The sequence below is a fragment of the Peromyscus leucopus genome, chromosome 3, assembly GCF_004664715.2.
Source record: "Peromyscus leucopus breed LL Stock chromosome 3, UCI_PerLeu_2.1, whole genome shotgun sequence".
Classification (NCBI taxonomy): Eukaryota; Metazoa; Chordata; class Mammalia; order Rodentia; family Cricetidae; genus Peromyscus; species Peromyscus leucopus.
This window is the reverse complement of record NC_051065.1, coordinates 157,032,996-157,047,385: the sequence shown is the minus strand read 5'-3', so window position 1 is coordinate 157,047,385 and position 14,390 is coordinate 157,032,996. Positions and strand designations below refer to the sequence as shown.

Below are 14,390 nucleotides of genomic sequence, written 5' to 3'. Positions count from 1 at the left end.
CACACGCTACTGTGGAGTCACCTGCCTGTGACAGCCGTGGCAGCGAAGGAGGAAATCCCTGGGCCCATATCTGCCCACCCCAGCTCCAGCTGCAGAGCATCAGAGCCTAGCTTTATCCTTGCCTGACAGCCGCAGGGCGGGAAGCCAAGCTCCCGGCAGCCAAGAGAGCTGTCACCGGGTTTAAATATAGACCACTGAGCCTATAATTTGCATCTGTCCCCTGCTGTGCTGTCTATAATTAGAAATGGAGACAGCCACAGAGGCCTCAGGAACCAGGTGGGAGGCCTTGCCATTCATGCATCCTCAGCACAAGGGGAGGTCAAGGCTGTGCTGCAGGCTGGCGCTCACCTTGCAGCTGCGCTTGGCTTCCCGGGCCAGGAGACTGGCTATCACCTGCAGCTAACATCTCAGTTGGAGGACCTGGGCTGCTCTTTGGGGGCTCAGACAAGTCCTTGTGCATGGACGCCTGGCTCTGCAGTTAACCCTTTCAGTCCACTTCTGCACTCTGGCTAGGGTAGTCGTTATCAAGCCCAAACCCATTCTGGTTCTCCCTTGCTGTTACCTCTTCCTGTCCTCAGGCTAAAGCCTCTGTTGTCTGCAATGCGAGGGCCTACAGGGTCTGTCTGACGCTGTGTAAGTTACAAGGCTAGGCCCCCTGTCTACACAGTCACCTTTAGTTCTCAAAATATCCTATCATACTGGGACAAGAATGATTCCCATTCACAGAGGAGAAGGCAGGGACTCAAAGCTGGGGGAAGCTGCCTGCCCAGATCCTCAGAGCCGCGGCTGTGGCAGTTTGATAATAGAGCAGGGCTTCTTATATCTGGAGCAGGGCAGGCCTCGAGGACCACTGGGATCACGAGTCTTCTTTTACAGGTGGGGTGAAGGAGGGCAGAGCTGGGTAGGGCTTGGCAAGGAGGCACCTGCGGTGAACTCACCCGCCTTGCCGATCTGCACAGCCAGCTTGGTGAGCTTGCCCTGAAGCACCGACTTCTCCTTCTTGTGCATGTTGGCTTTCTTCTTGTCATCCGCATCGCCGCCCTCGGCACTCTTCAGGGGCTGCATCTCCATAGCAGCTGCCCCGTCCTGCTGCTTGGCTGTAGGGGCAGAGCACGAATGTGCACACAGACACACACATGCAGGTCAGCCTACAGGCCGGGATCCTTAGCACCCACCCTGCCTGCCCAGGAGAGATGCTGAGTGCCCCGTCTGGGCCCTTCATGGCTGGCAAAGAAAACCTCGGATGGGACTTGCCCCTTCCAGCTGCAGTCTCCGGGTCCCGGGAGTACCTGGGACCTGGGATCAGAGACATATTTGGGACTTTACAGGACAGGACTCTACCCTGGATTCCCAGCAGGACAGGGCTGAGCCAAGTTCATAGACCCCACCCTAAATGGGCCCTTGGCCCTCTCACAATCAGACAGAAAGAGAAAGGCTCCCCCCTCTGGGTGTTCTTGAGGCCACGTTGTTGGGATGCTAGGGAGCTAGAATTGGAAGGACACAAAGCATGGCCTAAAAAAGAAAGTAAGGTGTCCCGGGTACAAATGCCAAGCCCTCATGTCCAGCCAAGGGATCCTCTTCAGTGTGGGATGGACAGAAGGACCTGTCACTCTTCTGGGCAGAGGCCCAGCCAAGCCACCTGTAAGAGTCGCTAAGAGGCAACTTCCAGACCCCAGCTGGTGGGTAGGCTTGGGGGACCCTGGCCCTGGTGCACCTCGTCACCTCACTCTCACACCTGTTTATCTTCCCCAGTATCATGAGAATCACAACCACACCCCCAAAGATGCCAGAGCTGCCCACAGGTGTGCGTGCGTGCGTTCGCCCCCTGTCCCCAGTGAGTCCCTGTCTCTGTGTGACTCAAGCGCCCCATGGCTGCGGTTACCTTTGCTCTGGCTGCTGTCGGCACTGCCATCCTGCATTTTACCTACACAACAGAGAATGTCAACAGACAACAGGCGGCACAGGTCATCACGGGGACACAACAGGCCACAGACACTCATGTCACAGACGGGAAGGGCCAAGCTGCCCAGGGATGCTGAGGAGGCCTGGAATGAAGGCCAGCCTGGCCGTCCTGTTAGCCACAGGGGCTGTGGGGCCAGAAGGTTCTGGATTGTCTTTGGGGCTGGATGTGGGTGGGGGAGTGTTTCTGTTGGGACACCTTTGGCCCTGAGTGTTTTAGAGGTGAAGAGAACGAGCTGGAAGCAGAGGGAGGCTCCCAGACTTCCAGACTGAGCCTGGCGGGATGCTTATGGCTGAAAGGAGGAGAAGAGAAACTTTCAACTCCTTCCTCCCTGCCTCCGTTCCTTCTCTCCTCCCTCCCTTCCCTTTGTGGTTCTGAGGATTTGAACCTAAGGCTTTGTGTATACCTGGCAGGTACTCCACCACTGTGATCTACCCCCAGCCCTTTATGTTTTATTTTTGAGACACTTGCTAAGTGTCTTAGGCTGGCCTGAAATTCATAACCCTCCTGCCTCACCCTCTAGCTACATCATTTTTATTTTCCCAAAAACGAGGAGGGAGAGAGAGGAGGGAGAGAGGGAGAGGGAGAGAGAGAGAGAGAGAGAGAGAGAGAGAGAGAGAGAGAGAGAGAGAGAGAGAGATCAATGATCAGTCTTGTAGAAAGGAGAAGAATGGAGAGGGATGTAGGTCAACACATCCCTTATTTTGGACTGGGCAGGGAGAACGATTCTTTCTCCTAATCTCTCGGAAGGATGTGATGTTGAACACCTAGGTTACCCAAGTCTAAAGTCCCGTAGTGTTTACAGGACCGAAGGTGAGGAGGGTCCCCAGCAACGGCCACTGACGGTTCCCCCGGGTGTCTGAAGGTCTGTGGGAAACGTCTTGGTCCTAGGAGGAAGCCACTAGCTCCTGGAAGAGATCTTAAGGAATCGTTCCAGCTTCATGGACAGCCCAACAAGAGCCAGAGGCTCCAGCGGGTGCTACCGTCTATGCCGGGACCTGATGCTGCCAGGTGTGGGGGAAGGGCTGGGTGTGGGGCTTTTTACTTGCCACCAGTGCTGCCTGGGAACTCTTGTCACAGCCTGGGCCACTGTGGGCAGCCGGGGTGGAGGCTGCTGGTTCTTGCCCGAGACACTTGCTTTCAGCTGTGCTTTTCTGTCCACTAGGCCTGTGCCACCCACTGAAACTGTTCCTATAGCTCTGGTCCCTCAGGAGGGGTGGAAGAAGGCTGTCTAGCTATGGCGTCTGCTGCCAAGGCCACCAGGCTCTGAGTTCACAAGGCCTCCATGCTTTCATCTAGACCAGTGGTTCTCAACCTTTCTAAGGCTGCGGCCCATTAATAATACAGTTCCTCATGTTGTGGTGACCCTCAACCATTGTTTTCATTGCTACTTCATAACCATAATTTCGCTACTGTCATGAATCATAATGTAAATATCTGATGCAACCCTCAAAGGGGTCACGACCCACAGGCCGAGAAACGCCGATCTAGTGCTTGTCACTGTTTATTCTGAGAAGGCTGCTTGTGTTGGATTCCCATCTACTGAGGAGAAACTGAGGCTCTGAGAGGGAGGTAGCTGCTTAGGCAGAGAGCTTGCCTTGGAGTGTGAATGTTTCCATTCTGCTATTCCCATTGCCAAGACTCCTCTGAGCCCAGGACAGGGGGCTCACGGTGGCACTGTGAGGGGTTCCTGACAATCTTGTCTTCACACTGACCAGCTGTGGCTTTGCCTCAAGCCTGTTTCTACTTCGGCACAGTGGGGTGATGTATCCAAACCCTGAGAGCACCTGGGGACTTACATTCTTAACAACCACTTCCACAGGCCAGCCTTCAGCTGACTGAAGACATTTCTGCAACTATCAAATCTTGTCAGGCCCTGCGAGATCAGGTGGGAGGGACTGCCAGCCTTGCCATTTTATAGACGAGAAAACTGAGGCCGAGGGATGTCCAGAGGCAGCTTATCCTCACACAACACCTCCAGAATAACCCTGGAGCTTTGAAATTAGCGTGCTGCCATCACTGTGGACGCTTGATGGGTGGCTCAGATCCCAGCTCACTAATTGTCATCTATAACTCCCAGCAGAGGGCCAGTGTCCACCCTGGGGTTTGAAGATAAAGACCCTTTTTGTTCTGTTGTAAAATGCATTCCTTTGGATTAAAAACAATAGGAGAGAAAACTTTTTTTTAAGAGAAAAGAATAATGGGTAACAATTATTTTTTGCTTCTCATAATAATTTCACTAACTAGGCTAAGGGGTGCCAAAGGACCCGGCTTCCAGAAGCACCTTTAGAATGCTGGAAAGGCTTGTTTTGCCTCATATTATCTGATGTCCTAGCTGCTGCGTGTACCCATTAAGCCCAGCAATTCTCTTTTATTGCCATAGCGATTACACGACCAGACAAATAATCAGCAATGTACATGATGGGGGAAGGGAGCTGTATCTGGGCTTCACCGCAGATGGCCTGGTTTGTTAGAAGCAAGGGACTTATTTGAGCCTCTTATTAAACTGGTGCCCACCTGGCCCTGCATTGTATTGCAGCAGCCAGCCCGTCACCACACGGGACCTGGAAGATGGGCCCAAGGATGAGAGAGGGGACCCAGGACAGGGGGCGAGTGGGGGTCTCAGAGACTCTGCTCTGCGTATATTCTAGATGAACCCATATTGAACCTGGAAGATCCCTGGACAGGTGACGATAAAGAAGCTTTGGTGGGGACAGGTCACAGGCCAGGAGACCTTGGAAAGGTTACTTCTCTTCCCTTCTCTGTGAAATGGGCTCACGGTAACCAAAGGGATGTTTAGGAAAAGCACCTGCTGAGGGCTGCGAAGAGGCCAGGAAGCCACGGGGATCCGCCATCTGCCTTGATTGACAGTGAGATGTGTGTGAGTGTAAAAGAAAATGAGATAGAAACAGTGGTGGGGATCCCTCCAGATGAGTGGGCACCCCACCTTTCAGATGTGGACTTGGGGGGAGTCACAGCTAGGGAGCAGCCACTGCCACCATTGTTGTTGTTGTTTTCTTTCCTGTATCACCAAGGTTCGGCTCGGAGAAAGGAGGTGAGATGATAACTCGCTCCCTCTCATTGCCCCGGCCGCAGCCACCAGATCTCCACGCTTGCTGCTGGAGTCTGAACAGAACTACAGCTCACATTCCCATTTGTTGGCCTGGAGTGGGGTCTGATGGCTTGCCCACCCCCCCCCCTTTTTTTTTTCAATTTTCCAGGTGATACCTAGACTCAGGGTCCTGCGATCATATTGTCAGAGCACAGTTTCCAGAGAATACCACAGATCCTTGTCTATGCTAAGCAAGTGTCCTGCCACTGAGCTAGGTCTTCAGCCTTTGAGATCCTTCACCCGGGGCTTCACTCTGTAGCCCAGGCTGGCCTCACATTCACGAACCTTCTGCCTAGTCTTCTGAGTTCTGGGATTACAGGTGCACGTCACCACATCCAGATCTCATTTTTCCCCCTGGGAAAAACCTCTTTATTTTAATAGAAAACCTGTAAGATGTACATCATCGTGGAGTCCTGGATTGCCTGGAGGAAGACATGCCTCAGAGATAAGCAGGTCTGGGTTCTGGATTTACATTTTCGTTCTGCTACTTAATTTTTATTTTTTAATTTTATTTTATATGTGTAAGTGTTTATATATATAAGCCTACATGCATGTCTGTGTACCGCAAGTGCCTGGTGCCTGCGGAGGTCAGAAGAGGGAGCCAGATTCTCTGGGACTGGAGCTACAGGCAGTGAGGAGCAGCCATGTGGGTGAAAAGCTAGTGCTATTTTTATTGTTGTTGTTTTGTTTTGAGACGGGGTCTTTCTATGTAGCCTTGGTTGTTCTGGAACTCACTCTGTAGTCCAGGCTGGCCTTGGGCTCACAGAGATCCACCTGCCTCTGCCTCCCGAGTGCTGGGATTAAAGGGTGTGCTACTATGCTGGGATTGGGCTAGTGTCTTGATTTCCTTGAGTCTCAGTCTCTCTATCTTTCATATTTGGAGAGTGAAACCAGTGTCACAGGGCCTTCATGAAGATGAGAGGTGAAGAACATGAAACACTAGTAGCAGCATTGGTCCAGAAACTAAAGCTCCTCATCTTCCCTGTGGGTTCTGCCTGCAGCCTGCAAGGGGAACTCCCCATTTCTTCTAGAACTGCTGATGTGGATGATGCCTGAATGCTAGTCTCCTAGGGAAAGTGGGTTCCCAGTTCCTTCTCCTCAGCTGTGGGTTTGCCCATGCTGGCTCTTTCTGTCACCCCTCAGCCACCCCTCCCTGTGGCTTGACACCACCCACAGCCCCAGCTGTCTCCCTTCCTCCTCCTGGGCTTGAAATAGACCCACACTAGAATTAGCAACTGCTTGCAGAGGTGCCTTGTGCGGCCCCTGACATCTTCCAGGTGGGTCTGTTGGGTGCTTTGAAGGCAGGTGGGTTGGCGAGAGGTGTAGAGTGGGAGGACAGGGTGAGACAGGGTCTCCACATTCTGCGGGAGAGGTGGGGGCATGAACTACAGAATGGATAAGAATGTCCGGCACTCAGTGATGCTTCTGTCCCCTGCCTCAGCTTCTCTGGCAATATTTTCACGGCGAAACCCTAATGCTCCTGAGCATCCAGATGCAGCCTGGGTGGCTATCATGGGACCTAATGGGGACAAGGGTGGTATCTGAGGATGATGGACAGTGGAGACCCCTGGAACAAGCAGTGATAATCCTCCGTGTCTGTGTGTGAGGAGAAGATGACAGAGACCTGGGGACACGGGCAGCCACCCCCATCGGCCACCCTGGGGAAGTAAGAGCATAGAGACCCATAGATGATCCAGCCCAGGCACCACACACCAGTCCACACTAGAGGGATAGACTAGATCCAAGCCCCACAAGCCTGGATACCTGCTGGCTTTGCAAGAGAGAAGAGAAAAAGACTGAGGAAGAAATGTCTACCTGTGGCTCAGCCGTGCTATGGATGGGTTAGAGGGCTGAACTCCAGCCCGAGTCTCCACCTCTGGGGAGTTTTAGAGGAGGCTTGGAGTCTTTGCTAGGGACCCAGATGCTGGCTTCTGTTTAGTTCTTGACCCCAAGCCACTTTCCAAAACCAGAGCCAGAAGCATGCTCGGGGTGGGCCATCCTGGGTGGCATTGCTGCTTCCTCGTGGGGCCAGATCTGAAGCTGAGGTCATGTGGAGTTGACTTCTTGGGTCATGGCTCTGCTTTTAAGTACCTGGCCCATATGGGAGGGCGAGTGTTCTGGTGTGGCCATGTGTGTCAGAGGTCAGAGTGTGTCTGTGGGACCCAGGCCAGGGAAAGCCTCGAGTAGAGGGGGCAGAGAAGAAGAAACCCAGCAACCCAGCCCGAGAGCTCGCTGTGGAGACGTACCATTGACTAGGCTGGCATTTGTGCCACCTGCAGCGTTTGCAGGTGCTGCGCCGTCGGCTGCTGTGGGGTGGGAGGGATGGAAAATGCAATGTCACAATGGAGAAGGCGACGACGGAGACATGAACCTACTGGGGGACAATCACACGGCTTATTCTTAAAACCAAACCAAACCAAACCAAAACTGCTGGAAAGTGAGGAACTCAAATTGGGAAGGGAGGTGAAATGTTCCTATGGCGATGTCCCAGGGGTGGGGTGGGGTGGGGTGGGTACTGAGACTCAGACACAGAGGGCCTGTGAAGGGCAGTATGGAGTGGGGTCAGGTGCTCAGGTGGGATGGCACTTTACTATTTATTTTACTTTGAGACAGGGTCTCATTGTGTATCTCTGGCTGGCCTGGAGCTGGCTTTATAGACTAAGCTGGTCTTGAACTCATAGACATCGGCTTGCCTCTGCCTCCTGAGTGCTGGGATTAAAGGTCTGCTCCACAGGCTCGGCTGTGATGGCATGTCTATGGTGATATCTGGACTGTGTTGGCTCAGCCGGTCAGGGGGGAACCCCATGGGATAATGAAGTTCTGTCCAGGGACCCATGACCAAGAGTCAAATCAAAATACTCAGTGTGCCCTAGACACTTAGAAGGCCTTCCCCATGACCACCATTGTTGTGTCTCTAAAGAACTGCTGTCTGTCAATGGTGATGACTTAGGATCAGACCACTGACCACCACTACCTTCTCCTTCCCTGACCAGCTCACTGAAGAGTACTATAATAACCCTGATGTGAGATATCTCACCAGAGAGGGGCTCCTAGATCTTTCCTTTTATATCAGGGAGATCTTAACTAAGAAATTAACAATGGGAGGGGACGGCCAAGTTCACCCCCATGGAGTTCTTTCTTGGGGTGGGGATACAGTTATGTGGGAAGCAGGAAGAAGGGACATTGGGGAGTGGGGTGGACACACTGTGTGCTTGGGGCCAGGAGCTGAGCTGGTGGGGGGTGCGGGGGTGGGGGCGTGATGACAAGAGAGGTACTGAATGCTGGTGTGTGTGGCTTCGATGGAGGTGCCATTCGGCCTTGGGCATAAGGACAAGAGGGCAGAGTGGGTTTGTTTCTTGTCCTGCTGGACTGGCACACGGGAGATCACAGAGGACTGTCTAGTAGGCATGGGGTCTCCTCCAACTATGTGCTGCTAATACAGAGGCAAGGCCTAGGGACCCACAGCTGCAGCTATTCCTAGAAGCCCGACTTCCCTGAGGGTCGTCTTACTGTACCTGGTAGCTGAAGGCCATCCCCCTTCTTCACACCTGTGTGACGATTTTTGAGACATGTTAATGAAGGAGAAGCACATACAGCCTCATGCGTACACCACACCTCACCAGACACACCACACACACACACACACACACACACACACACACACACACACACACACACACAGACACACACACCTGCACACAAGACCATTCTGGACTCTGAGCTGTGTCTCGTGCTGACATAATGGGATGGGTGTCTCTTCTGAGCTAGGCCCCACAGAGACTGGAACATGGGTACAAACTACTGTATTCCACCAACTTCTTAGCTCTGCCATACTGCACTCAGTCTATTCAGGTTACAGGTCCTCACTCGTACATGAAACCCTGTCTCGATTCCTGCTGGGACTCTCAGCCTGGACTTTGCTCCATTTTGAACTCAGCCCCACTTTGCTCTCTCCAGTCTCTTGATTTCCCAGATAACAGCTCAGCTTCACTGTTCATGCTGGGTGTTGAAGGGATGGCTGTGACCATAGGGGACACACTGGAAAGGAGTCCTTCACTCAGTTACCATCTGCCTTCAGCCCCGACGCAGGTTTTGTGCTCCAGTGGCCTCTGTGGGTAGCATGCCTGTCTGAACTTGGTTGGGAAGGGCCATCTGCCCACTTATCAACCTACCCCAGGCTCCCAAAGGTCTGAATGTTGGGGATGCTATTCTAGAGCTTAGGGAATTAGATGAAGGACTGACGGTCTGAAAGGGGGGCTGTGCCTGAAACTGAAGATAACAGGTAAGATGCTGGCTGTTCTGGGTTTGGGGTTCAGATCCTTTTGTGTGAGTATCTCTCCTCTGCTCTGAAATGTATTTGTATTTCAGATGGCTACTCAGTGCACTGAGGGACACCTGGTGGCAAGGACTGTTACTTTGAAAGGGGAAGTGGAACCAGGACTTTGGTAATGTGTCAGCTCCTGGGGAATCAGAGCAGAAAGCATGGGACTGGATTTCAATCACCTTCCCAAGAGTCTCTTGCTCATGCCTGGCACTGGTCTATGCTGAATGGATTGACATCTCTGCTGGCAGAATTGACCAATGTCAGAAGGAACGTTTCTGGATGAGGACTTCTGCTCAATACTGAGGTGAGAGGGAGCCAGCCCCTCAGCTGCTGGAGTTTGGCCTGAGGCTGGCCTAGAGGGGGAGGGGAGGCCTCTGTGACATGACTGGACAAGACAGAGACTGAGGCAGATGGAACAGACATAACCTACCCAATCCAGCAGGCCCTGAGGACAAAGGAGGTGACTGTTGGTATAGCAGGCACTCTATATTGTGGAGTGAACAGATAAATGGAAAATGTGGCCTTAAAAGCTCCTTTCCTGGAGTGTGCGTGCGTATCTTACCTTTTTTGTCTTTCTTCTCTTCCTCTTCACCTCCAGCCCCCAGCAGGGTAAATATGATGCCAGTCTGAGAGTTCACACCCACAGCAGTCACTACCATCCGTCCTGAGCCCTCCATCACATGGGTTCCTGGGGAAGGTATAAGCTTCATTACTACCACATGGCCAAAGCCTCCTCCCCAAATGAACAGGAAGTACAAGTGTCCATCAGCTTCTAGTACCTTGTCCACAGAGATTATGTAGGTGGCACCTTCAGTTAGGGCCATATCATGGACATGCTAGGACATTTGCTGATGCTGCTGCCTCATGGGAAGCTGAGATGAACTTGGGACAGTATCATAAAAGATTGCTCTCAGTTCTCTGTTCCACAGAAGAGCCAGACACAGAACCTTTTATTCTCGCCTGGAGGTTTACCTCCTGCTTGTTTCTATCTCCCACTTCTTTCCCCACCATTATAGTTCAAGCAGGGAACATTCTCTTCTTATGGATAGTATTTAGAATCAGACCATTCTGAAACCAGGAAGAAATGGGAATGAAGGCCCAGAGAGGACTGATGAGAACTGGGCCACCTTCCCTCCTAATGGAGAACTCAGGGGTCTATGAACTGAGATGGAAAAACCTCATATTTATGTTTTCACAGACCTCAACGTGAAATTCAGTGTTTCCCCCATTATGAATGTACATAATGAATGGTACCCTTCACCAATAACATCATGCACAGTTGTAGATACATTATAAAGACTCAAGGTTTTTTCAATGTGATTTACAGCTGTGGTGGATGTTGACTCATCCCTCCGATGGTGGGCCAGTAGTTTATCTTCTCTCTGGATCTTGTTTAGAGTGCTAATTTAGAAACACAGACATTACTGTGCTACACACTTTAAAACTACTTTATCTCAACATCACTGGTTTCTGTAAGTCATCCTGTGCATTTTATGTTATGGCCTTCCATGTTTTATGCGGAGGAGGTGGGTACACAGTGACATCAGACTCTCTGGGGCATCTGTGATACAAGAAAATTTCAGGCCCTTTCCCTAGAAAGTTACTACTACTGTTATTGTTGTTGTCACGGTTATGAATTGAGGTACTAGGGATTAAACCTAGGCCTTGTGCACTGGAAGCCAGTGCTCTACCACAGAATGTCTTCCCCAGTCATTTCTGAGACAGGCTTTCATGTATCCCAGGCTGGCCTTGAACTTGCTGTGTCACTGTGGATGATCTTAAACTACTGATTTTACGCCTCTACCTTCCAAATGTTGGGACTACAGACATACTCCACCATGCCCCGTTTATATGGTGCTAACGACAGAACCCAGAGCTCTGTGCATGCTAGGCAAACACTCTACCGGCCCAGCTACATCTTACCCTTTTTGCATTATTAAATTTTGAGACACCATCTCACTAGATTGCCCAGGTTGGCCTTGAACTCACTCTAGTTCAGGTAGGTCTTGAACTGTGATGCTCCTGCCTCAGCTACCTGCATAGTTGTGATTGCAGGTCTGTGTTACTACATCCAGCTTATTTCTTAGAATCTTAAGCTTCTCAAAATGAGTTCCAGAAAGCCCTAGAATTCTTAGGGGGTCTGGAAAAAACTGTTGAGTGAGGGCAGTTCTATGTTTATTCATCTTTGTTATTTTAAAAAATTTGTTTATTTTTGTTTCATGTATATACATGTTTTGCCTGCATGTATCTTGTACCACATGTGTGCAGTACCCAAAAATACCAGAAGAGGGCACCAGATTCCCTGAAACTAGAGTTACTGGAGGTTTTGAGCCACTTGTGGGTACTGGGAACCAAAACCGGGTTCTTTGCAAGAGCAGCAAGTGCTCTTGACTGCTCAGCCATCTCTCCAGCCCCCATCTTCGGGGGCTTTTGAATCAGCAAGTCTTGTTTTTTTGGAAGGCAGGCCTCTACAACGCAGGCTCAGAGAGGGGCTGTCCTAGACACCATAGAGAGCTTGTGAGAGAGTGAGAAAGATGCGAAGGTCTGATGTGGTGACGCATTTATCATCCCCATACTTGGGAGATAGAAGGGGCAGGAGGATCAGGAGTTCAAGGTTATCCTCTGTTAAAGGTCAGCCTTAGCTACATAGTGAGTTTGAGGGCAGCCTAGGCTACATGACACCCTGTCCTTTTATTTTTTTAAAATTTTTTTCGAGACAGGGTTTCTCTGTGTAGCTTTGGAGCCTATCCTGGAAATCAAACTCTGTAGACCAGGCTGGCCTCGAACTCACAGAGATCCCCGTGCTTCTGCCTCCCGAGTGCTGGGATCAAAGGCGTGCGCCGCCACTGCCCGATGACACCCTGTCTTAAGAAACAAGACAAAGCAAAGGTGGGGAAAGGTGCCCTCTCTACCTCTTGCACACGGGACTGCCAACCTTCGGGAGATGGTGGTGCTGACACACGCTGAGACATGAATGAGCCCTGGAGACACTAAGCTAACTGGAATCCACCTGCCCTAAGTTCCACGAGCTTCCAAATCCAGAGACAGAACGTAGAGTGGGGCTGCCAGGGGGTGTCCGAGAAGCTGGAGTTTCATGAGATCAGACAGCGCTGGCTGGGGAACATGGGAAGTCCCTGCAGGCGGATGGTGTCTGCATAACAGGATGGTGCTAATTGCCACGGAATCTGACAGCGGCTGGCTGCCTGGGAAGCAGACAGCAAGCCATGCTCACCAACCAGTCTATCCACAGGGGCTGCAGGGTGGCCTCTACCTCCTGTCCCTCAGCCTGCTCTGGCATATCCAGAAGCCATTCCTGCTCTAGGAGACTGTCCAGAAGGGTTAAGCTGACCTGCCACTCCGAGCTCTGGGTACCAGCTCTGCTCCTGTGCTGGGAGCGGAAGACTGACTGTCCTGCCAGACAGATGAGGAAACGGAAGGCCCAGGAGAGCTCTGGAACGCCTACTATATATACAAAGGAAATGTTTGGAACACCTACTGTGTGCTGGCACCGTGCCGCACCCCACCCCCACCCTACAAACAGTAATCTCAGCTCTCACACCAGGGCAAAGGGTGAGGTAGGCTGCTCCGGGCCCCACACAGGTGAAGGGCAGTGACAGGCTTTAAACTCTCTGTCTTTACAGCCTAGGTTCTTGGACACAGCTCACTTCCCCACAAGGGAAAGGCCCCCACAGCTAGCTCTAAAATCCTGGTGAGAGGAGGCTGGCTGGGAGATGACCGTATTGGTCCCTGGGTCCGGAGGCCACAGGAAGGCTGTTTCCACCACCTGCCTAGCAGAGGAAGGATGGAAAAAGATGTGGGGGCCAATTTCCACCCAAGATAAGCAGGCCTCAAATCACCTTCTAATCTAATCACACCCATCACCACCCAGGGCTGGCAGCTCCTGTAACCTGTGCAGGCAGATAGGGGACAGAAGAGGCGGGCAGGACAAAGAGCTCACCAGGTCTGGGGAACCCCCAGGGGTCCTCGGGCCTATCACTGGACAGAAGTAGTAACTTTGGGGAACACAGACCCGCATGGCAGTCTGACGATGCCCCCCAGTTCAGACTGCTCCTAAATCAGTGGTTCTCAACCCTCCTAATGCCGCAACCCTTTAATACAGCTCCTCATGTTGTGGTGACCCCCCCCCCCAACCACAAAACTATTTTTGTTGCTACTTCATACCTGTGATTTTGCTACTGTTATGAATTACAATGTAAATATCTGATATGTGACTCCTATGAAAGGTTCATTAGACACCCAGAGAGGTCGAGACTCATAGGTTGAGAACCACTGTCCCAAGGGCTTGGCTGGCTCCCTGAGGTCCCGGTAATGCAATCAGAACGCCCAGATCAGATCCTACTCTTCTTGTGCTCTGCTCCTTGTTCTGTGACCTCTGGCCCATACTGACCCTGGGCCATGTGAAGCCTTTCCGGAAGATTGAGATGGCCTTAGGGTTAAGCAAACTGACCCAGGCCAGTGTTCATATTCTGGGGTCTATCTAATGTCACTCGCCTCTCAGGGACTTGGGAAATACTGGAATTTCTGGCCAATGTGTAAACATCGGAAGATGGTTTGGTCTGTAAAATCCCAGAATTCCAGTTGCTGCAGGGGGATTACCAGAAGAGCTTTGTGGTTGGTGCCTCCCCAGGTGATGATAGAGCAACTTCAGCCTTGCTCTGGTGTCTGGGACCCCTGCAGCCACAGAACTGGGCTTCTGGATTTCTTAGCCTTCTTCTCTGCCCATTCTGGTGTGTCATAGTTTGGTGTCTGTCTACCTATCCATCCTGGGGGGACAGGTGTGTGGATGCCTACAACCTAGTCTGCTGCTTCTGAATAGGAGATCTTTCTAGATTCTTCCCCTCGGTTCTGGGGATGAACCTGGGGTTTGGTGAATGCTAAGCCTGAACTCACTTTCCCTGTCTTTCCTCACCTTTGCTGTGCTTGAAAGTGAGTGCAGGCTTATGGTCCCCACAACACACTACCAGTCCCCCCCT

At 51.7% G+C, this 14,390-nt stretch overlaps 1 protein-coding gene across 9 annotated transcripts in view; it reads right to left on the bottom strand.

Annotated features, from left to right (window-relative positions):
* Atp2b2 (ATPase plasma membrane Ca2+ transporting 2) overlaps positions 1-14,390 on the bottom strand; it is a 326,081-nt gene that overhangs the window by 57,914 nt on the left and 253,777 nt on the right. For 5 of the 9 annotated variants that reach the window (XM_037204261.1, XM_028863952.2, XM_028863955.2 and 2 more), the window contains 5 exons: positions 9,959-10,084; positions 8,588-8,620; positions 7,319-7,378; positions 1,883-1,924; positions 939-1,097 (listed from right to left, as the gene is read on the bottom strand). In XM_037204261.1, coding sequence (XP_037060156.1) covers positions 939-1,097; positions 1,883-1,924; positions 7,319-7,378; positions 8,588-8,620; positions 9,959-10,084 — 420 coding nt within the window. The remainder of the gene's footprint in view (positions 1-938; positions 1,098-1,882; positions 1,925-7,318; positions 7,379-8,587; positions 8,621-9,958; positions 10,085-14,390) is intronic. The other 4 variants (XM_028863954.2, XM_028863958.2, XM_028863959.2 and 1 more) reach the window with 2 other exon arrangements.